Source organism: Triturus cristatus, chromosome 10 (genome assembly GCF_964204655.1).
Source record: "Triturus cristatus chromosome 10, aTriCri1.1, whole genome shotgun sequence".
Classification (NCBI taxonomy): Eukaryota; Metazoa; Chordata; class Amphibia; order Caudata; family Salamandridae; genus Triturus; species Triturus cristatus.
Window position 1 is genome coordinate 799,706,748 of NC_140593.1, and position 23,501 is coordinate 799,730,248.

The following is a 23,501-nucleotide window of genomic DNA, read 5'->3' on the forward strand; positions in this document are numbered from 1 at the left end:
GTGATAATTCCTCTGACTTGGCTAAACAGGAACTGAAGGCCATCATTCCCTCCAGTAAGATCATTTGTTTCGTGCAAACAAACCTGTTCTTGGACCAGGTGAAACAAGCCATAAAGAGCTCATTTTGGAGGGCCTGGATGGAAAGGAACACTGAATGGCGTATAAAGGATGGACTTCCAATACGAAGAAAACAATTGTTAGTACCTACGGCTGCTCTAAGAAAAAACGTCTTCCGCTGGTGCCATGAAGATCCTTGTGCGGGACATACAGGAACAGACAAAACTATAGAAAGGGTATTGCAACAGTTCTGGTGGCCCACAGTCAGACAAGACATCACAAAACAAGTCCAGCAGTGTGTAGCGTGCAACCGAGCCAAGGCAGACGATAGAAAACCCCAAGGTTTGCTTCAACCCTTACCCACTCCTGAGAATACGTATCCATGGACTTCATAGTGTGTTTACCCAAAGACCAAGGGTACACAACAATACTGGTAGTAGTGGATAGGCTCACGAAATTGGGTCACTTAATCGCGTGTTCGGGTCTTCCGTCTTCATCTCAGTTGGCAACCTTGTTGCTCACTCATGTCATTCGTTTTCATGGATTACCCAAGGTCATTATTTCAGACAGAGGCCCTCAATTCACCAGCCGATTTTGGAAGACATTGTGTTCAGCCCTTGGTATCTCCAACAACACCTCTACGGCCTTCCACCCCCAAACAGATGGTCAAACAGAGCGTTTGAACCAAACACTGAAGAAATACTTGCGTTGCTATGTAGACCAAACAATGGAAAAATGGGTGGACCTTCTATGGTTGGCTGAAGTAGCATATAATAGTGCCCAGCACAGCTCAAGCAAGATGACACCTTTTTTTTGTACCTATGGGTTTCATCCTCGTTTCCTCCCCATAGTCCAGCCTAATTACGATGAAAAAGTTCCTGATATACAAGAACGTGTTGGATTAATACAAGAGGCCTTGAAAACAGCCTGAACTAATCTAATGAAAACCAAGGAACGATACAAAGAACAGGCCGACAAACACCGTCGTACTGGCCCGGAATACCAGAAAGGTGACTTTGTATGGCTATCTACAAAAAACCTGAGGTTCCGGAAATACAGTGTTTTTAATCCGAGATACATAGGCCCGTACCGCATACTGAAAAGAATCAACCCAGTGGCCGTCAAACTAGCCCTGCCCGCCAACATGAGGATTCATCCGGTTTTCCACGTCTCTCTGTTGAAACCATCTGCTACACCAGCCCGGAGACAACAAACACCTATCTTGATTGACGGAGAGCCCGAGTACGAAGTAAAGAAAATATTAGATTCCAAATGGAAGCGAAAGGCCTTATGGTATCTTCTGGCTTGGAAAAACTATGGACCTGAAGAGAATTCGTGGGAACCCGCAACGAACATGCACGCCCCTCGTCTTGTGTCACTCTTTCACAGAAACAATCCGGGTAAACCCGTTCCGCGGAGAAAAGCCCGAGAGGAGGGATGTGCTGTTACACATCTCCCATTCCCTCGAGTGACAGACGAGACACTTCCTGAGCCAGTTTTACCTCGAGGCGGAGGGGGCGCTTCCGAGCGCGTCAGGACGGCGGAGCTCTGGCGGTGGATGGTCGGGTGGTGGAGCCAGGACGAAGAGGTTGCGGCGGCAAGAAGCCTGGGGGCGCACGGGCGCGGCGCGCCAAACAAACTACATCTCCCATGACGCCATGCGGTACCTCCGCAAGCCTTCCGGTCACATGAAACACCAGCCGGAAGCGGAAGACGGCATAAAGAAGCCGTCCAGTCGTGCAAGCGCTGCTGGTTATTCCTTCGAAGCAGCCTTGGAAACAGAGCATTATCCTGCGACAACCCGTGTAGGGTAAGGGTGCACCTGCACCACTTGAGAGACTAGAAACGGTGTTCCGCTCCTTGATTCAGAAAGCGGAATCCCCGCATGTTTAGTTGTGATACTTTCCACCGTTCCGGTGGGGAACCCTGCATTCGTTTTTCCTTATGTCATTAAAGTACTATGTTCTGGGACTTGAAAACTCTGTGCATTGCTCAAGCCTTGAGGGGCTATTAGGTGTTTAAGTGCGCAGAACTACGTACAGTGCCACTAAGTCATATTTGGAGTAATGGATACCTTGTCATGTAAACCGGAGTTAAAAGACGTATTTTGATTCCTCTCCTTATGTTTTAACAGGGGGCTTAAGAGGCGGTCTTCTGCTCTTCCCCTGTGAGGTGAAGCACTACAAAGCTTATGGTGTGTATGTTTGCAGGTGCGAAGGGCGTGGATGACTCATTGAGCAACAGCGTGGTATGATGTGTGTTTCATGGAGCCTTTCTTCTCACCATTGGAGCCTCAACTAGCGCCCCGAACTGTGTACAAAATGGTGTTGCTTCCAGGATGATTACACCTGGAGAAAATTGTTCTTAGTTTCTTTTACAGGTATGAGTTATTCACAGGTTGATATTAAACAAACCGTGACCCAACAGTAACTAAAGTGTTATGTGTCTTTTCCTTTTCAGATCTCCCTCCCCGCTGTTCCCATCCTTTCCTTCCCCCGCTTGACCATCCCACTCTCCTGTGCTCTTATAGCATTCAGGGTAGGGGCTGTCGAGAGGTGGACCCCTTTTGGCATTGATCTACTCCCGAGGAATCACCGAGTCAACAGAGGGTGTCCTGCGCAGCACAAAGGAAGGTGTCTTTGATGACGCTCACGAGATTAAGGCAACACCTGATGAGGAAAATTCCAACAATTCCAAAGGGTAACGTTGTGATGAGTTTGTACTTGACAATTATGAGGATGATGGTTGGGATCTAGATTTTGACAGGAAAGAGAAGATTAGAAAGGCGAAAGGTATTGTGAAGGATTCACAGCGGGTAGATATGTTTAGACCTGATATGATAAGACACCCTTGAAGTGCAGACTGGCGGTCTTTGGCACATGTTTCAGATTTTGTGAAGTTGTGAATAAAGAGGCCTTTGAAGAAGGAGGCCTGGGCTGTAATGAGAGGAGAGTGCTCTTGTCCCATGATTGAGGATAAGACGTGGATGACCCTAGACTTAGATCTGATAAGTTTTCTTTTGAAGATGGATCGTGACCCCAAGAATGGTCTAGAAACGGCCTTCAAAGAAGTCCCAATTAGGCTACTAGATGTTATTGGCCCTCTTGTGAGAATATTAGATATGGCTGAGGAAGGTAAGTCAAAGTCAGTTTTTGTGGATACAGATTTGTTTAGGGGTTGGTCACAAAGAGCAGCTTGCATTTTATGGAACGGGAATGCAACATTGATTGGTGGAAATGCAAAAAGCTATCCTCATGCGCATTAGTCCTAATTTAGGGGATTTTGTTAAAAAAGGAGCCTAGTGAGGACCCTAAAAGGTATTTATTAGGAAAAGGCATATTGAAAGGTGTGGAAAGTAAATTTCTACCTTCACAAGCCTTGATAAGGCTTAGAGTTCTCTCAGAAGGGTTTTTGGGGATGTGTTTTTCACAGGGCTGGAGCAAGAAGACGTTTCTCTGGCCGATTATACTCAAGGTCCCATTACCAATCAGAAGGATGACCTTCCTTTAGTGGATTCCAGTCTGCCACTGGTTTCTATCCTCAAAGAGGAAGAAGTATAAGAGGACATCAGGTCAGAGGAAGAGCTTCTTTTACACAAGGAAATCAAGGTAGGTACGAGGACGATTTCTTGTTCTTTCCAGAGAAAGCGAGAGGGTCGTTTGAAAAAATTCATAGGCAATTGGAAGTGTGTAACTAGGGATCAATGGGTCTACAAGTGGTAAATGGCTACACAATAGAGTACATGGAACTGCCTCTTTAGGAGGTGGAACAACGGGAGATGGTATTTCAGGAAGACCAGCAGAGGTTGGTAGATTTGAAGGTTCAAGAGATGTTGAAAAAATAAGCAATAGAAGGATGATCTGGAAAGGAAAAATAACAGTTGATGGGCAGGATGCAGAACAATGTCATACATTCACCCCAGTACAGAGATCTGGGCCTAAATCCATCATTTTTTTGCTCACCATGCCATTCCAGTTTGAACCCAGCCATATGCAAATCAGTCTTGACCCTGTGCCTCATGGGAACAGTCCAGCCCGAACTGCCAAGCCAGGTCCTCCCTGGACTGGAAACAAGCATCCTAAGACCGGTTTCGGGGTTTCACCCCTCTTCAGCCAGGATAGCTTGATTCCAGTGGCATGGAGAGCACGGGACTCACATCTGAGCATACCCGTCCCACTCGGGGTGACAAATGCAAAAACAACAGTTGATGGACAGAATGCAGAACAATGTCATACATTCACCCCAGTACAGAGATCTGGGCCTAAATCCATCGTTTTTTTGCTCACCATGCCATTCCAGTTTGAACCCAGCCATATGCAAATCAGTCTTGACCCTGTGCCTCATGGGAACAGTCCAGCCCGAACTGCCAAGCCAGGTCCTCCCTGGACTGGAAACAAGCATCCTAGGACCGGTTTCGGGGTTTCATCCCTCTTCAGCCAGGATAGCTTGATTCCAGTGGCATGGAGAGCACGGGACTCACGTCTGAGCATACCCATCCCACTCGGGGTGACAAATGCAAAAACAACAGTTGATGGACAGAATGCAGAACAATGTCATACATTCACCCCAGTACAGAGATCTGGGCCTAAATCCATTGTTTTTTTGCTCACCATGCCATTCCAGCTGGAACCCAGCCATATGCAAATCAGTCTTGACCCTGTGCCTCATGGGAACAGTCCAGCCCGAACTGCCAAGCCAGGTCCTCCCTGGACTGGAAACAAGCATCCTAGGACCGGTTTCGGGGTTTCACCCCTCTTCAGCCAGGATAGCTTGAGTCCAGTGGCATGGAGAGCACGGGACTCACGTCTGAGCAGACCTGTCCCACACGGAGTGACAAATGCAAAAACAACAGTTGATGGACAGAATGCAGAACAATGTCATACATTCACCCCAGTACAGAGATCTGGGCCTAAATCCATCGTTTTTTTGCTCACCATGCCACTCCAGTTTGAACCCAGCCATGTGCCTCATGGGAACAGTCCAGCCCGAAATGCCAAGCCAGGTCCTCCCTGGACTGGAAACAAGCATCTTAGGACCGGTTTCGGGGTTTCACCCCTCTTCAGCCAGGATAGCTTGATTCCAGTGGCATGGAGAGCACGGGACTCACGTCTGAGCATACCCGTCCCACTCGGGGTGACAAATGCAAAAACAACAGACCTGGCTTTATGCAAATCAGTCAAGACTGATTTGCATAAAGCCAGGTCTAAACTGGGGTGGCATGGTGAGCAAAGGAATGATGGATTTAACCCAGATCTCTTGACTGGGGGTGAATGGTTTGATTTGTTCTGCATTCCGTCCATCAATTGTGTGTCTTTTATTATCTGGAAAGGATGCATGTTTTATGAGCACAATATTTTTGATCCCTGTAATAAATTTAAAGAATCTGAATTGGTTTTTGAATTACAGGCATTTCAAGATGGAGAGTGTCCATCCTTTTAGAGCTATTCTGGAAAAGAATGATTGGTTGGTAAAACTGAATTTGAAAGATGCTTTTTTCGCTATTCCAATAGTGGAGGAGATTCGCAGGTTTCTGCAATTCAATTGGTTAGGAGTCCTTTATCAGTTCACTTGCCTGGTTTTGGACTAGTATCAGCTTCTTGGTGTTTTACAAAGGTTTTGAGGCCAGTGGCATTTTTTTTCAAAGAGAGAGGAATTCGAATGATTATGTACCTGGAGAATTTCCTTTTTATGTCCCAGAATCAGGAGGAGTTGAGGACACAGCTACCTGTAGCTCTGCATCTTTTAGATTCCCTGGGGTTTTTGGTCAATTTGGAGAAATCAGTGCTGGTTCCGTGTCAGGAGATAGAGTTCCTTGGGTTTCAGGTGAACACTACTCTTGCAACTTTGAATTTACCGGAAAGAAAGGTTGTCAAAATAAAATCAGAAGTGAAACAGATTCTGAAGAAACCTTGCTTTACTCTGAGATCTTTAGAAAGGGTTATAGGTTTATTTTCTTCTTCTATTCAGGTGGTCTTTCCAGGCCCTCTTCATTACAGGAGTTAATAGAGACTGAAAGCGGAAGGCCTAAGGAAAGGTTTGTGGTATGGGGACAAAGCACAAGTAACAGCAGCAGCACAAGAGCAACTGAATTGGTCGCTAGACAATTTAGAAGCATGGAATGGCCAAGCGATTTTTGGGATATGTCCAGATTTTAAATTGGAAACAGATGCAAGCCTTTCTGGCTGGGGTGATTGCTTGGATCAGCAGGAGACAGGTGGCAGATGGTAATGGGAGGAGAGGAAGGGCCATATAAATGGATTAGAGATGAAAGCGTGACTTTTTGCACTAAAAAGCTTTGTGAAAACGTTAAAGAATTACAATGTTTTATTGAAGATGGACAATGTGCCAGCAGTTCGTTATATAAATCGATTGGGTGGCAGCAAGTCAAAGAATTTAACCCAGGTAGCGAAGGAGATTTTGACTTTTTGTCTGGAACAAAAGATAGGTTTGCAAGCAGAATATTTGCCAGGTATGTATAATATGACAGCAGATTGGAACTCAAGTTATCTCAAAGATTACAGCGATTGGAAGTTGAGTGCACATCTATAAAGGAGAATTCAGAATGTTTGGGGCCTTCTGGAGGTGGATCAATTTGCGTCAAGGTTGGCGTACCAGTTTTTTGTATTTCAGTTAGAGACCAGATCCCCAGGCAGAGGCAGTGGATGCTTTTCAGGAGGTTTGGAAGGGGCTTCACGGTTAAGCGTTCTCTCGTTTTACAATGATTCAGAGGGTGTTGTTGCTGGAGAGGAGACAAAAAGGTCAGTTATTTCTGATCACTCCTTTCTGCGCAGCTCAGCCTTGGGTGCCAGGCTTTTGGAGTTAGTAATAAACTGGCCTTTTTTGATTCCAGTTTCGGAAGACATGTTGACAGGTCCAGAAGGAGTGGTTCATCCTTTAGTTTTGGAAGGGGCGTTGAGCCTTCTTGCTTGGAAGATTTCGGTGTGGGGGACATTTTGAAGCACTTTCAGTACAGGCTCAAGAGCCTCTTAAAGTATCCTGGGCACCTCGGACAAGAAAACGTTATGTTGGAGCATGGAAAAAAATGATTTTTTGGGCGCTTGGAGAGAGACTTGGATCCCGTGGAGGCATCTACAATAGATTTCTCATTTTTTATCATCATTATTTGAGAAGGATCTAGGTTACATAACTATAAATTGTTATAGGCATCTGTAGCTACAGGTCATTTTCCAGTAGGGTTTTTCCCATTGGAAGAGACACTTTGATTTGTAGGGTGATTAAGGGAATAAAGTTGTGGAGGCCTCCTAGGCCTAGGCATAGTGATTTATAGGATGTGAATTTGAAATTCCTGAAATTAGAGCGTTGGCCATCTAATACGTTTTTGACCTCAAGGCATTTATCTAGCAAGATCAAAACTCTACTATGTTTGATAACTTTTAGAAGAATTTCAGACGTTTGTGTCTTGGAGGTAAGTAACTGTTTTTACAACCCAGATGGAATGATATTCAATATTACAAAAAGAACTAAAACAATGTCAGCTGCTGTATTTTACCCAGGATTTGATGACCCTCTGAAGCTGTATATTGTGCCTTGTTTAAAGGAAGATGAGAGTAGGGTGGCTGAATTCAGGAGGAACGGAGTAACACAATTGTTAGTATCTTATGTGAGACTATTTAACCCTATGAGTTCAGCGACTATTGCGCATTGGGTAAGATAATTTTTGCTAGAAGCAGGAGTGGATATGCAGAAGTTTGGTGCACATTCAGTAAGAGGTGCAATGGCGAGCAAGGTTTTTACATCTGGAGGATGCCTTGAGGAGATTCTGAAGGTAGCAGGTTAGCCAAATGCTGGTGTATTTGCAGGATTTTATTTAAAACCTATGGAACATGAATCATTGGTTGTGTTATCACAGCTTTGAACATGCCTAATTCTAGTTCCCGGACTTGACATGAAATATAGATTTTCCTAGTATAATGATCAGAGAATATAGATTTCATTAAATACACAGATGCTAGGATTATCCTGCCCTCCCTTCCCAGGTAAGGTTGCATTGAAACGAGAGTGAGAATTTTGTTTATTAAGGTTTTGTAAAATGTATGGTGAAATTTATCAATTGAATCCAATGGTATGTTGTTTTGTAGAAATTTCAATTTACATAAAGTGTTGTGTTGTTTTTTCTAGAAAATCGAGAAACTTGGAGAACTGGAGTATGAAAGAAAAAAGAGTCAAAAAGTATAATGCATTATTTTACAACTTTCAAGTTCAAGAAAGTTTAGACTCGGGGCAGCTATAAAGAGGAACATGACTGCTGGACTTTGGTTTATGTAGACTGTAAGTGGGTTCTAATTCTAGAACTTTAAGTGTGGTTGAAGTTTGCTTTAAAGTGCTGCAGTTTGGAGTATCAATAAAAGGTTATGCATAATGCTAGCCTCCGTGTCTTTAATGAAATCCAGATTCTCTGATCATTATACTAGGAAAATTTACATTCTGCACACCCATCTGGATCCTTGGCCTCTGGCCTGCCTTCCGCTACTGGGTGACACCTTACCCCCTGAAAGGGCCAGGGAAGGTGCCAGTCCATAATAGTAGGGGAGGAGGAGGGAGCAAAAAAGGTGCCTTAAATATTAACAGGAGAGGAAACACGTGACTTGGAGATGGTTGCAGAATAGTAGCAGACCAAAACCACCGCCTTCTCTCTGACTAAAGAATCAAACTTTCCAGCTCCCTTCCTTTAATCATACTGTTTGTAGATGGCAGCTAGATGGATGTGAAATCCACCTGGGCTCTGGAGACAGGCCTTTGTATGAGCATCATATGGTTTACTGCGTAAGCACTGGTCATGAGAGCAAGGGCACCACAGTAAACACCCTTGAGTACCTCAAAAGAGGCAGCTCTAGAGCCCATCCTAGCAGTGCACTGAAGCAACCAGCAGATGAAGCTGCATGAGGTGATGTTAAGTCTCAAACCCCTCGGCATCTCTCTGCCACAATTAAATCACCAGTAAATATATGGATTAGTCATCACTACAAGGGGCAGAAACTGGGACACTGTGCAAGGAATCTGAGGCTGTGGAATGGTAAATGTAGGATTCTTGCATTACAACTTTTACCAACCTCTTAAAAGGGAAGTTCCTCAAAACAAATCATTCTCCCCCCGGGTCATCCCACATGCTTCCCAAAAAAGAACTCTTGACAGATGAACATGATCACTGTGTTTGGAGGTTATTTCTAAGGTTATTTTCTCATGATAAGGACTGCAAGAAATTTAAAAAAATGTTTTTTAGGTAACTTTTAATGTTTTGGGATATAGTGTTTATTTTTGGGTCTATCAGTCCATAATAATTTACTATCTTTACTACTAGCCTTAATTAGATGCACTACCTTTATTTCTAACCAAAGTGCTCTGTCTTTCATGCAGGTGACACTCACCTCCAGTCCTGCATCCGTGATGGTCGATCGCTTCAGGCTCATGGACTTTACCCCCTTCTTGGACAGCGGGTAGTTGTCTATGAATTCACAAATGTCCAGATCAGACACCCCTACTAGGCAGAAACCATCAAACCCTCGGACCACAAAGCCTTGCAGGTTCACAAACTCTTTCTCTCCACCCGGCTGCACGTTGTAGAGTTCCTTGGCATGAAGCACCGGTGTCATCCCAACCCAGAACCTGGGCTGGTAGAGTACACGTCGCCACACCTTACACACCTGGGCCAGGACACACTTCTCACAGGTGGAGAAGTACCAGAAGAGACGGTTGAGGATTTTCTCATCCAGAGCCAACTGCTTGTCCGAAGAGGAACCCGAATTCCTCTCCATGGAGGAGGGGTCGATCACCCGTGTGGTGTCGCTCACCGGACTAAGTCCCAGTGGAATGATGGTGGATGGGGAAGGTAAGCCAGCAATGGTTACTAGAGGCAGTGGGGATGTCAGGCCCGGTAGATCACTGTGGTTCGGTAAGGCTTGGCCAATGATGGCCGGCACACAGGAGGGCTGGCACAAGCGATTCTTCACTGCCGGCGTTCCTTTGGTGATGCTGGCTGAGCCTAGTCCATTGGAAGGCGTGGGGATTTTCACCAGTCCATTCCTGGGTAAACATGGGGGTTTGTTGTCACCGTTGCCCTGCTTCGACATCTTCCAAGCTCACTGTGGACCAGAAAGAAAAGAGGCACTTTTAGAAAGTGGCAAGGTCTCATGTCCAATCACTCTCATCCTTTTGTTATTTAGTAAAAAATATGTAATCAAGTAAATATTATCAAGGGGTAAACACTATTGACAAATTCAAACATATGCTGCCAAAGCCACATGGATACATTATTGCTAAAATCAGACAGCAGTTGCAAAAGGTAGAAATGTAGTGACTATCAATAGATAGGACTGCAGACATCAAATATATATTGCTACGGTTGGAAACACATTGCTAAGGTATAACAGACATTACTAAGGTCAGGTATCAGGTAGGAAGCGTCAAAGTCAGGCCCATATTGCCAATACATGTATTACAAAGTTTGAAAGAAAGTACTTCAAAGATCAGATAGGTAGTGCAGACGTCAGAGAATACTGCCACATTCAGATAAGTAGAGTCCAAGTCAGACATGCACTGCAAAGTGGGTCGTATATTTCTGAACTGATTGCAGAACTGGGCAGAAGTGCAAGGTAAAATGTCAGATCTACAATACGACTTCCGTTCTGGGATTGGGACAATAGAACAGAGTCTCAATTTGAATATGCTAATTGGGAAATATGTTAACATTAAAAAGAGGAATATTTATTTAGCTTTCGTCGATCTTTCATCATCATTTGAATGCATGAGACACGTTGAATTATGGACGAAAATGAAAGAAATGGGGGTGGAGATATCAATTATTAGCTTTCTAAGGGATCTATATTCGGGTTGTAGAGCTAGGGTCAAATACAGGGCTAGAGGAGAATGCACTGAAGCATTCGGTGTGGAGAGAAGGGTGAGACAGGGGTGCATTCTAGCACCTTTCCTGTTCTCATTATACATGAACAGTGTGGGTGAGGAACTCGTGACATCCTCAAAAGATCTCCCACAAATAGGAATGCGCCCTGTCCCGGCCCTCCTCTACGCCGATGATGCCGTTCTCATGGCAACCCTCTGTTGTGTCAGAAGGTAAGGATGTGATCCTGCAAACGATATTTGTCAGACCTTGTAGGTTTCTTCAACGCCCTGCGTGATATCGAGACTATGTCTAACTTCTTTTCTCCTTTGTTTGCTTCTGTAAGTTTTCTCTATTTTATTTTGATGTTATTGAGGGGGAGGGGATGTAGTGTTCCTTTTTAGAATGGGTCCCTGTTGCTATGACACTTTGTCACAGGTGCATCATTGATTAATACAACATCGATTGGAGCTTCACTTCCAGACCCTTTCACCTGACAGATGTTGACTTCTTCTATAACCTCCGCAAATAAATGTACTTCTCTGACTTTCTTTCTATCTCTACCAGACCTACAACATCTGTTAAAATGTCCTTTATGACCACACGTGCTGCAAGAAGCTTTCCATCCAGGGCGTGCTTTGCACGCGTGGGTTCGCATCCCATCCTCGTCGCCAAATGTAAGAGATGACTTGTAGGAGCGTAGCGTAAAGTGAGATATAACTTTATTAGTACAAGTAGTTAGAGGATAAACGACCTCATCCAGACCTGCAACTGTCAACTGACAAGTTGCTTACATTCTTTCCAGAGATCAATTCCACATTCTAGACAAAGTGACATAGCAACAGGGGTACATTCTAAGAAGGAACACTACACACACGGTTCTGTGTGACAATGTAAAAGTGTGTGATGACATTCCACAGGACATACAGTGCCTCATTTTTGACAAGTGTTGCATCGCTGGACAAAAAGAGCATTTCAGTGCACCCTCCTAGCGACACCATGGATGTGTCGTATTTAAACTACATCACTCCATGTCACAAGGATTGAACAGATACGTGAGGAATCCTAAAATATATGTTGGCGCAATAATGACACATTGCTGGAGTGTGTCACAGAACAGACGCAACTCAAGCAATTTGTCATTACACATCGGCGAGTCCCATGTAAAAAGTCCTGCGCCACTCCTTACGCCTGTTGTGTAGCAGGCATAAGGGTTTGAAGAAGTGAAGTCATGGAAGTGGCGCAGTAAAATTTCATAGATTTCACTGCGCCACTTCTGCTAGCCTTTTTTGCTTGGGAACATCCACCCTCCATACATTATACCTGACACAGATATAATGTAGCGCAGGGCTTTACAAAGTGATGCATCTGCATAGATACGTCACTTTGTAAATAGGGTGCAGCGTGGCACATTTTCTCGAAACCACAGTGTTCCAAAAAAGTGACGCAACTCCGGTGTAAGGCCTCATAAATAAGGCCCACAATATTTAGTGAGGGGGTCGAAAACCTCAAAACATGCAGCCTAGAGGAAGATAATGCAGCTATAGAGATATATACTATGTGTTTCTCGGCTGGAGATTTTTTAGTTCTTTCCGGTTTTGCAGAGCGTTGCTAGAGAAGGCAGAGTTGCAAGGGCCAAGGGAGCAGCCAGAAAAATAAAGTGCCTTTCGCTTTGACCCATCCCCCATATAGCTCTGAGTGAGTGGGGTGAGGCAAACAAGCCCGCAGTGTTCATCAGATTACTCCCCCAGGGAATTCTGAAAAGGCCTAAATATCCTTTGTTCCATCCTCTTCTCTATCCTTCTTTCTCTCTTTTGTCCTTCCTTCTCCATCCTCTTTACTTTATCACTTGATCGACCCATCCATTCATCCATCTATCCATCCAGCTGTTTTCCACCTTCACTTTTCATCCATCCTTTCTTCTTGCCATCTATCCATCCAGCCACCCATCCATCCCTGATTCCTTCTCTCTAACAATCGGCACAGCCTTACATCTATCTTACCTTCCTTCTTTCCTTACATCTATCTCTCGAATCTCTCCATCCATTCATCCTTTCTTTATTCACACTTCTCTCCATCTATCATCCATCCTTCTCTTCACCCTCTCTTTATGCTTCCCTCCATCCAACCATCTCTGCATCCATCCACCTCTCTATCCATCCTTTCTTCATTCGTGTCTACATCCATCCTACTCGTTATCCATCCCTCCACCTCTGCATTCATCCACCCTCTTTCCATCTGTCTCACGATCACTCCTTATCTCAGCCCTCTCACGACTACTTCTTTCCTTCCACTGCAAGAAACCTAAACATATCTTGCAGAGATTCTAATAAAAGTCTAGGAAGCCATAAAAACATCTTGAATGTTTCATATTACACAGAACTGTCAAGTGACACCCACCCCGTCGCCCCAACTCAGCCTGTTGAGGCAGGGGGGGGGGGGGGTTAATGCCGCCCCTGGCAAGGCCTATGAACCGAAAGCATAACCAAACACACACTGTTTAATGTTCTCACCTCACTAACACTCCCATCAAGCGCACGCCTCTCCACATCATTTCACTGGATTTCCAGATTAAGTGCACGCAGAAACCAAAAAGGCCATCACTTCCTTTAACATTTACCACCAACAGAGCAAGTGACAGCACTTTTAATGAACGCAAGGCCAGCAGTTCAGGATACTTCCAACAACTACTGCTTGCTTTGGCCACTTATTGCGATTCCTACTTTATTACTGAAGCGTGAATCCCAAAGGCACCGCTAGGCCCAGAGTGAACAACGGTTTGCGCTGGCGCGTGGCGGTGCGTGGCAGCGCGAGGAAACGCACTGCGTCAATTTACATATCATAAATGGCTGCGGCCGTAGCGCCCACACAGCTCTGGGTAAATCTAGGTCTTCTTACGCAACAATCAATGTGTTAGGCCTAGAAAAATGAATAATTGTGAAGCCGTGCTGGGTAGGGGGAAATGACTAAGTGGACTGACAGACAGCAGGCACCTTTGAGAAGCTTTCTGAATCACTGTTGCAATCCAAGATAACTCCTTGGTAGGCAGGCCATGTAGGTTATAAGATGTAGATTTATTGATAAGATAAGTCTTAGTTACGGGTTATAAGATGAATATATATCCTACTGCTCAGCCCTCGCTCTCCAAATGAGGCGGGCACTCATCAACATTCCATGACATTACACTCACCGGCTGAGCAGCAGGGATCAGGGAAACTAGGGAGAGAATGCATTACCACTAAATCAGCAGATAGCAATCACAAACATCCCAGAAGGCCTGGCGAGAATGAGAGGAGGAGCCAGTTGAACTTAGGGGTCGTTGCTGCCTTGCAATACAAGACAGTCTTGTGGGTCAGCACCATCCACAAACACGTGTACTGAATGCATCTACCTAAGCGGCCTTCAAGTCGCAATGTGTAGCAAGTATCTTTATCATGACCCTGTCTGACAAATATTGTGTTCTATTCTTAATGTTAAAAAATTATAGAAAATCTACACCCAATAGGCCAATATTATTGTGAACAATATCTTGGACACTCTGTGTAGGCAGACAATAATTCTGCATTGATATCCTGCATGCAGACTTCTGGAGCTTATATGTGCAGGAGACATTTTAATAAAGTTCCTCATGTTTGCCTACGTACAGCAGGTTTGTATCTCCCAGGAGCTGACAACATTGGATACCATGTGCCCTGAATGTGGGCAGACCAATCTGTATCACTTTAATAAGTGCTGCCCTGTTTAGTTTATGTGGGTATCCTGGACCAAATCAGAAATCTGGATTTGCATCCTTCATACTGGAGAATGTACATCTGGAAGTAGAACGAGAAGATGCATGGACCAATTATCAAAGCCATCCTGCTCAAATGAATGTCAATCACTATATGCCAGATGGTGAGGGCAGCAGCATCCGTGATGTAGCTCATGTGTAAGTGGGACAGTTTGATGGCGACTCAAGGGAAGCCACATTGGTGAAAAGGTTTCTAGTTACTACGGGCAAGGACCACAGTCCAACACCCTTGTGCCTGTAGCCAATACACAAAATCTCACTGCCCATCAGAATATGGTTTGATGCCTCTGCTAATACTCTGGAAGTGATGAAGACCTAATCAATTGAACTTTGGTGGCTGTAGAATTACTGAAAGAATCTTATATACGCCAGGTGCTTAATTTGAGCCTGTGGTTGCCACTGACACTCATTTTTAGAAGCCAGCACTTAGTTTTCAGAATCAGACATTTCCAGAGAGCAAGAGAGGGAAAACCACACAAAACAGAAAGATGGAGGAAGGGAAAGACGGCAAAACTGTCTCAAAGAGAGGAGGAAGGAATCTGCAAGAGTGAATTTAATGGTCTGGGAGTGTCTGGTAGTGGATTAAAGAGGCCTAAGGTAGATTCAAGGCTACTCAGCCTTGGTATTTAACGTGTTGAAATTTAATAGCACCTGACTCAGGTTCTAAACTGAGCACTGGGCCCTGACACTTATTATCTTACAAATTAACCACTGTATACTTCCCACCTCAAGAATGATAAAGCTTTAAGATAACAGTCAAGAGTCCTGGTCCCATCAGAGACAGGGGTTAAAGATAGCATGGACCATCCAAGAGACTCAGAGCCATTATGCTTCACCACACCAATCTACAGAGTAAACCACCAACCTGCACATCTCTTCCTATTCAGTCTCCTTCACACACCCCCACAGACAGATGCCAACCCTAGACCTAGCCTATATCAAACCACACAGCCCCACTTATACCACAGCAGCACTATTAAGCAACACAACCTCTCTAGTTCTCATTTTGACCCATCAAACAAACTAATACTCATCCTAACTCACCCTTACCAAACCACCTTTGACCCACCAGCACATCCAGCTTTCCCGCCGTGCCACCTCTGAGTCACTGAATTCCTCCTGTGTGCCTACCTTCCAATTCACCACAGTACACACCCTGCACATTCTCCCCATCTTACGGTGAAGGTGCACTCAAATTCTTCACTTCAAGTGCTAGCACAACAGGCTATCTCCCCTCCTCCACTGTGTAGACATTCCTGTTCCATACTACTCGCACCCCATATTCCCACACCTCAGCCAGTCACTCCGCTCCCAATACACACTATTAATTCCCCATTCCACACTCATCCAGTTCACATCCATGACACTGATCTAATTTTCTGCTCTACCGTCACACAAAGAACTCAGCTAAACTATACAACTCCAGTGGTCGATACACATGGCAAGGGTTGGGAGGGATACGTCAGCCACCTTTTCTCCCGAGCACACTGGAGAACTTTCCCACACTGGAAACTCATGAGGCCCGATTTACTGCATCTTTTAACTCATGATGGTGAACAACGACAGGACGCCACAATATGGAATTCTTTAACTGTACTTATTAATTTTATTTTTCCTATTCCGTCGTCTGTTGACTCCCCCAACTGCCCACGCCCGCCCTGCCCACCGCTCTTGCCTAACTTCAAATTCGAACACAATGAAACTATAGAACTCCCAAGACTGAAGTTGTGGGAGAAATGAAAAACTAGGACAATGAAAACAAAAAAAGACCAGGGCCAAAGGGGCTATGACCCATGGAGACTGGGTCAGCAGTTTTGGGACAGCAAGGGTCCCAATAAATCTCCAGGCAACCTACTGCTGGAGTGCTAGAAGAGCCATTCACAGGCTTAGACCATACTTCTGGGACCAGAACATCTAGTTAAACATCTCTACTGGGACTAGAACACCTAGTTAAACTTCAGTCGCATGTCTCTCACCGTACCCTCACATAGTCTCTAACAGTACACCACCACATGTCTTCCACAAGCGGTCCACCGGGATTCAGTTTTCTACAGTTCGGCAATGAAAGCTGATATGGGGAAGGTCGGAGGCCTTAAGCCAATCATAATATAACATAACATAACATAACAAAACTTAACATAACATATTGCAGTGACTTTGTCCAGACGTGTGAAGAAGATCTTTAGATGTTTATTTGTAGATAGTTACAAGTCATGCAGTTCAATCTAATACAAGACCCCACCAGGAGCAGCCAGCATGCTGCTCAACCCTTCTCAACTGACATCTCTGGCTCCCAACATTCTGCAGCACATCATCTAATGAACATTCCACTGGCAGAGCAAGAGATTGCATGAATTCATAAAAGTCAGGATATAACATAACATTTGTAGTGGCTCACAAGAGAACTAATGACAGTAGAATTTGCAATAGCTCCCACATACTGAACAAATGAAACACACCAAAGCATAACGAAAGCCCCCGGGTTGACAACTTGCTGCACATCTGTGTGGTACATCACGCTGGGTATGGGCGTTATCAGGGAAATCTGGTTTTCAGGTGCCAGATGGGATTAAAACAAGAAATGAATGCCCTGCGCCTTTGGATAGGCTATTTCTGTATTAAAGTGTAACTGCAATGGACAGGTAATACTCATCTTTGGCTCCCTAGGGCAAGTGGTGTGGGTTGCATTACACTGATAGTTCAGCGGTAGGCACTTCTCAGCTTGCACTGAGACATCTACTTCTGCACCCTCCTGCAGCTTCCTCATCCAGCCCACATGACCAGTGCCTGGTGGCTGATAGATCACTCATCGTGGCAGAAAGTGCTGCTTAGCGAAACTGGAAGCTTAATCAGCCCTAGGTATGTGAACCAGTGGTCTGGGGACGATTGGCACAGGGATTGGCTATCTACCCAATCCAGATAAGGCTTCAAGATTCAGTTAGAATTTTATCTGGATGTTGCTATGGACTATTTTTGATGATGTTTTCACCAGTATGCCAAGGGCACTGAGCCATAGTCTCGGTATTTCAATCTGAAGGTATTTCTTTGCGCCATCCCTTCATTATTACGCCCATCTCACTTACTATGAAAAAGGAAGCTCTATGGTCTCCTGTTACCGTTCATCTAATACCACTATTTTATAAGGTTTACCTTAACCTTTGAAGAGGTGCTTACAGCCCCTTGAAAATCCTTTATTATTCATTCGATTGTATATAAAATGTATAATTCATCACCTTATTTATATACGCTCTGTATATATATTCTTTTTGACATGATGATTCTAAATGACTATTTTTTTAGAACATACAATAGTTTTTACAGAATTATCAGAATTTTAAGTATATCATTCTCTATGTATGCCTCACTTCTCATTTAATTCTCAAAAATGTCTAACTTTTAATTAATATCCCACTGTCCAGTCCCTTTTCTCTCTTTCTTTTTCTTCTTTTCTGTTTTCTTTCGACTTTCTTTTTCTAATTTCCTCCTGAATCATATATAGATTATTGTTTATAAACCTAACGTTAATGTTTTGAATCCTTGCTAATTCTAAATGTATTAATCGAGACATTATTACTATACACTATTTTCTATGCTAAAGCATGATTCCGTTTTCATTACATAATGTTTGTTATCTCATATTTTAAACTATGATCAATGAAGTCTTTCTAAAGCTTAAAAAGCCAACCTTTCAGGCCAGAGACTGCTCAAAATAGCTTAATCTTTGTGTCACACCACTAATCCGGCACCAAGGCATCTCACCATCACTGAGTCGCTGAGTCTGTTGCTCTGAACAATTCCTCTGACAAAGTTGACCTGATGTATTCGTACGGAAGGATGACTAAATGTAATTTCAACTGGTGACTGTCATCCTGCTGCATAGTCACGTGTTGTGTAGAAAGACTCTGCCTCCTTTCTCTTTGCTGCACTTTAACCCCTTCAGGGTCGCCTATCATCAGCTGTGGGCAGTGTGAATTACACCAGTACACCAACAACAAGCATATCTATAGGACTCACTCTTTTTGATATGTTTCACAGTGCACTCAATGAGTTTTGTAGTCTATTTCCCTGATTGAGATTATTGGCTTTCCGGCTACCATACAAGGCTAAGGTTAATTAAATATGTGCACATTCTATCTAATCGAGAGTTTCTCCTAGTATGTAACATATTAAGAGGATGCTATTTATATTGTATTGCTGGTAGTGCTTATTTGCATAGGTTGTGTTCATTGCATCACTCCTCAGAATTGTTCATGTTTTTTTCTGCATTATGTACCAGGATCAAGTGATGATTTTTCTCCTGCAGGTCTGTGCTTGAGCTCTTCCCACCCGTCCTTTCCTTTCACTTGTACTATCTGCCAGGTCGGACACGTACCCACTTAAGAACACCACAGAGCTGGAGTCTCTTCTCAGAATGCTTACATTTGATCTACCCCTTCATTTCCTTGAAGTGAACACCTGACATTTATGGAATTATTTACAGTTCGGTGCCTCCGCCATACCAGTGGCAGCCAGACACCCAAATGCAAAGATGTCCGCCATTGCTGCCAGCTTTGTTACCCTGAAACAACTTCTCTACTGGGGGAAAAGAAACATGGTGGCTCATCTTCTGTGGCATGGTGGAACAGACATCATATATGTCCTTTAGATGGAACCTTAACTTGAAAGTTAATTTCCAATACTTACAATACAAATGTCCTTACTGTGTTTTCTCCACACACTTGCTGGAACTCCCAGACCAAATAAACACTGGCGGAAATGGTTTACGGTCATTTGACACTATGGCCCAAAGGTAGACAGCAACCAATTACTTAAGAAATGTCAAACAATATAACCACTAGTTCCAGAACCAATAGACATAAAGAGATGTTAATGTAACCCTAAGGTTTGGAAAACAAAGTTTCCATACAAGTAAAAGGTTTTGAGATTATCCAGTGTGTAGCTAAATGAAACAAATCCCTAAATCCGGGATAAAAACTTTATCCCCAATAGACTCCCTGCCATTAAACACTGAGATAAAGTAAATACATTCTTCTTCTTCCAAGATGTATCTTATGTTGAACAATGCCAATTCCATGTGTCAGTTGCCTTAAATTGTGGATCCTGTACAATTGTCCAAACAAGCAGATACAGCACCGGTGCATTCAGCATTCATGATACACTACTTTGCATCTTATTGTTCTTCCCCAATTTTGTTAACTACATTTCAGGAACCACATTTAACCCCTTTTACTCCAAAATTGTAGAGTGATGGAAAGTTATGCCTCATATGGAGGTCTACAGCTCATTTCACCATAAGTGCACTTTAACTTTGGGTCTACTTAAATAGTCCATGGAATAGAGTAATACTTTTACTAGATTCATCAAACAACTAGATACCAATGATAAACAACACAACTCCACGCAGAATAATGTCCCCAATAAATTATTGCGGCATACAATTGAAAATCACTAAGATAGAATCACTCAAAAAATTATTTGAATTGTAAAATGATACAATAATAAAGCTACAATGTAAGTTGCAAACTAGTTAGTCTTAAAGGTTAAGACCAGTAAAAGAAATTGTAAGAATGAAATCTTAGACCAGGACATATCTTAGTACATCAATGATCTGACGATACCTTCTCGAACATGCAAAAAATTTTGTAAAGAATTATGGGGGATATTTATCATGAAGCTGCATCGCCCTTGCGCTTTGCAATGGGGCGCAAGAGCGACGTAACTACTAAATTTGATTTATCAATCCACGCAAGTTCACATTGCATTGTCCTGCCTGGATTGATAAATCTAGAGTGACGCAACACACCGCAAATCGCTGCGTTGCGTTACTCTGCCCCAGGGAGGTGTTCCATAGATGGAGCGTGGGCGTTCCCATGCCTCCACCCATGGATTTTGATACATTCCCAGATTTACCATTACTGGCAAACCTTGGAATGTGTCGAAATGAGACACCACCCCCGGTGAGGCGTAACGAGAAGAAATATCTTTATTTCTCCTTGTTGTTACCTCTTTCTATGTGTGCTCTATTCTGCAGCACACATAAAAAAGAGGAAAATGCCTAGGAGGATTGTTTTTGTGAAGGAAGGTGTCCCTTCCTGCACAAAAACAATCCTGCTTACAACACAGTCACCAGTGCACCATTGCACCATGGTGCAAGGGGGCCTGCGTTGGTGCTAGGCAGCACCTTGTGCTCCAGTGCAGGGAAAAGACAGGAATGTGCCATATAATGTTAAATACGGAGCATTCCTGCCCTTTCCCTATCACGCAGCACAGCAAGATGGCTTGTTGCATGGCGTAATTTTTGGATAAATGTGTCCCAAAGAACTTGATGCCTCAAAGGGTTTTTCCCATTCTGCGTCTATGACAAAATGTGTTAGTACATTTGGACCTAAATGCCAGAGAGAAACAAATCCCTAAAGAGAGCTATTTAAATTAGTACAGAATAAGTATTGGTAGACATATTTTTTTAGAAAGCATATCAATTTATACAGAAAGTGGACTTTAACTACATAGCTGTCAATGGTGTAATTAGAGTAGTGCAGCGACAAATCAGTGTAATGTCAGAGGATTATTTCACTACTAGGTTGTTCAAATGACAGTATACTGATATTACATACCTTTAGCATGAAGACAATTAATCAATAGAGCGACATTCAGATTCTATTCAATGTAATGGGCAGCACAGAGTCATTAGCACTAATCCACCCTACTCAGGACTTGTGTCCTCATTTATGTTGTGGTCATCAGAAGCATGTAATTTCAACTGCAGAATGTAAGGTCATGTCACCACTCCTCAATAGTGGGAAGCGACCCTCTGCTCCCTCTCATTGTGAATCATCAGAGGGTTTAACCTCAATTTGTTCTTGAACTGAAAAGACCATTTCGGATTTGAAAAATGATAGATACTGGCCCAGATTTCTTGTCAGCTACGTTTGAAAACACTTATGTCTTCAAGAGGGAACAAAGAATGAATGTAGGGTGATTTAGCAACAATCTACCGTGGCACTCTTTCTGAAAAAGTACAGGTGCCTAAGCAACTACGATTAACATTCACCAGTTTCACTCTTACTTGGAGTTTTAAAATTATTTACAAAGATCTTAGCAGGTCAGTTAACTAAGCAATTGAAGAAGCCCCTGAGATAGTGTGATAACATTTACTCCGACTAGAGATGGAACACAACAGTAAATGGCATTCTAATGTATACCAACAACGTCCTGTGAGTGGTAGTTTCCATGCCGAACAATGGCCAAAGTTATGATTAAGGCTCCCAGGTTTTAGTTTTTACTGATTTTTACAGATAAATACAGACATAAATCAATGTGTTTCCCGTCTGTATTTATTTTCAAAAACTGAAAAATACAGAAAATTGGGCTTCTTTCGAGTGCCTTTCCATACTGCAGTTCGTTAATTCCAGGTGAACAGCAGAGCAGATAGATGTCATGGGGAGTTAAAAAATAGGATGAGGTTTCACTAAATAACAACATATGTTAACATCCATTTGTATTATAATGCCAATATTTACCTCTGGGTGTATTGATATGTTATATTAGGCTGCTTAATTTATTAAAGCATGACAGGTGTCAAAGTATGAGTGTATATTTATTATTTAAATACATGTGGAAATATACCATATTACACCTTAATTTATTCCCACAACACAAAATAAATATGGATAAATACTGATAAGATGGCCAAAAAATAAATATGGATAAATACAGACGGAAATTATAAATAAATACCATAAAACCGGGAGCCCTAGTTATGATCTACAATGAAGCATATGTTTGTAAATGTACCCATACTCTCCAGAACTGGTACCCCAATAGCTCTTACCCTTTAAATGCCACCGTTTGAGGAACTGCTTTCTTGAGTCTTCCTTCCCTTAAGGGAGGCATATTCTGCCCTCATAAGCTGCCAGGATGGGAGGCAATTCTCTTTTCAAGTGGGCTGGCTCTTACTTAACCCTATAATAGACGCAAAGTTGTTAGAAGCAGCTGCATCTGTAGTTTGGGTAGGTGTATGCAGAAGGTATGTAGAATAATTGGGTTTACTGGGGTGCATCACTCTTCCTGCTGCTGGGTTAGGACCGATGTTAAGTGGAATGGATGGAGCAATGGGTAGATTTGGAAGTTTGTGTGGAAAGTATAGCTTCTGGGTTTGGCAATTTTGTCAAGGTTCGGGAAGAGTGTATTTCTTTTTTTGGCATTTTCTGGGAACTACTCCCCCTATGCTGTGAATTTTTGCCCTGCTGGATATCCGTCAGTAGAGAAATAAATTCTCCAAATTTCAAAGGGATAGGAAAGCATAATACTGCTCAGATATAATTATCTTCTTAGTCACTGCCTAGTAAACTATAAATAGCATGCTGTGGTGTTCTGTATCTAATCTGTGATACAGTGTGTCCAGGTGATGATGTACGGAACTTATAATGTGGGCTGTTGTCAAGTGGTGATGCATTCTTTGATGTGATGGCAGTTGGATTATACATTAGATGTGGATGGGGTCTCTGCCGTTGGATGACCTAATAAACCTACATTTTAACAGATAAGGAGCCTTGTCTTCTTCTTTTACGACGGATCCTTGTTACAATTGGCGACAAGGGTGGAACAGGATGTACTACCTGTCACATCTGTGTCTGGAAGGATGGAAATTTAGATCAGAGATTTTCCTGAGGTGTTTGTCAGCAAATTAAGCTTAAGATCTATATTCACCTCATAAATATTAAACCTGGTGTTGCACCCAAAATAGCCAAGGTTAACAATGTACCACAATTGGTGAAGGAAAGCATGAGAGTTGAGTTG

General features: G+C 43.1%; 1 protein-coding gene across 1 annotated transcript in view; it reads right to left on the bottom strand.

Annotated features, from left to right (window-relative positions):
• Positions 1-23,501, bottom strand: part of FBXL16 (F-box and leucine rich repeat protein 16) — a 254,560-nt gene that overhangs the window by 67,850 nt on the left and 163,209 nt on the right. The window contains exon 2 of the mRNA XM_085628344.1: positions 9,444-10,157. Coding sequence (XP_085484470.1) covers positions 9,444-10,145 — 702 coding nt within the window. The 5' untranslated portion in view covers positions 10,146-10,157. The remainder of the gene's footprint in view (positions 1-9,443; positions 10,158-23,501) is intronic.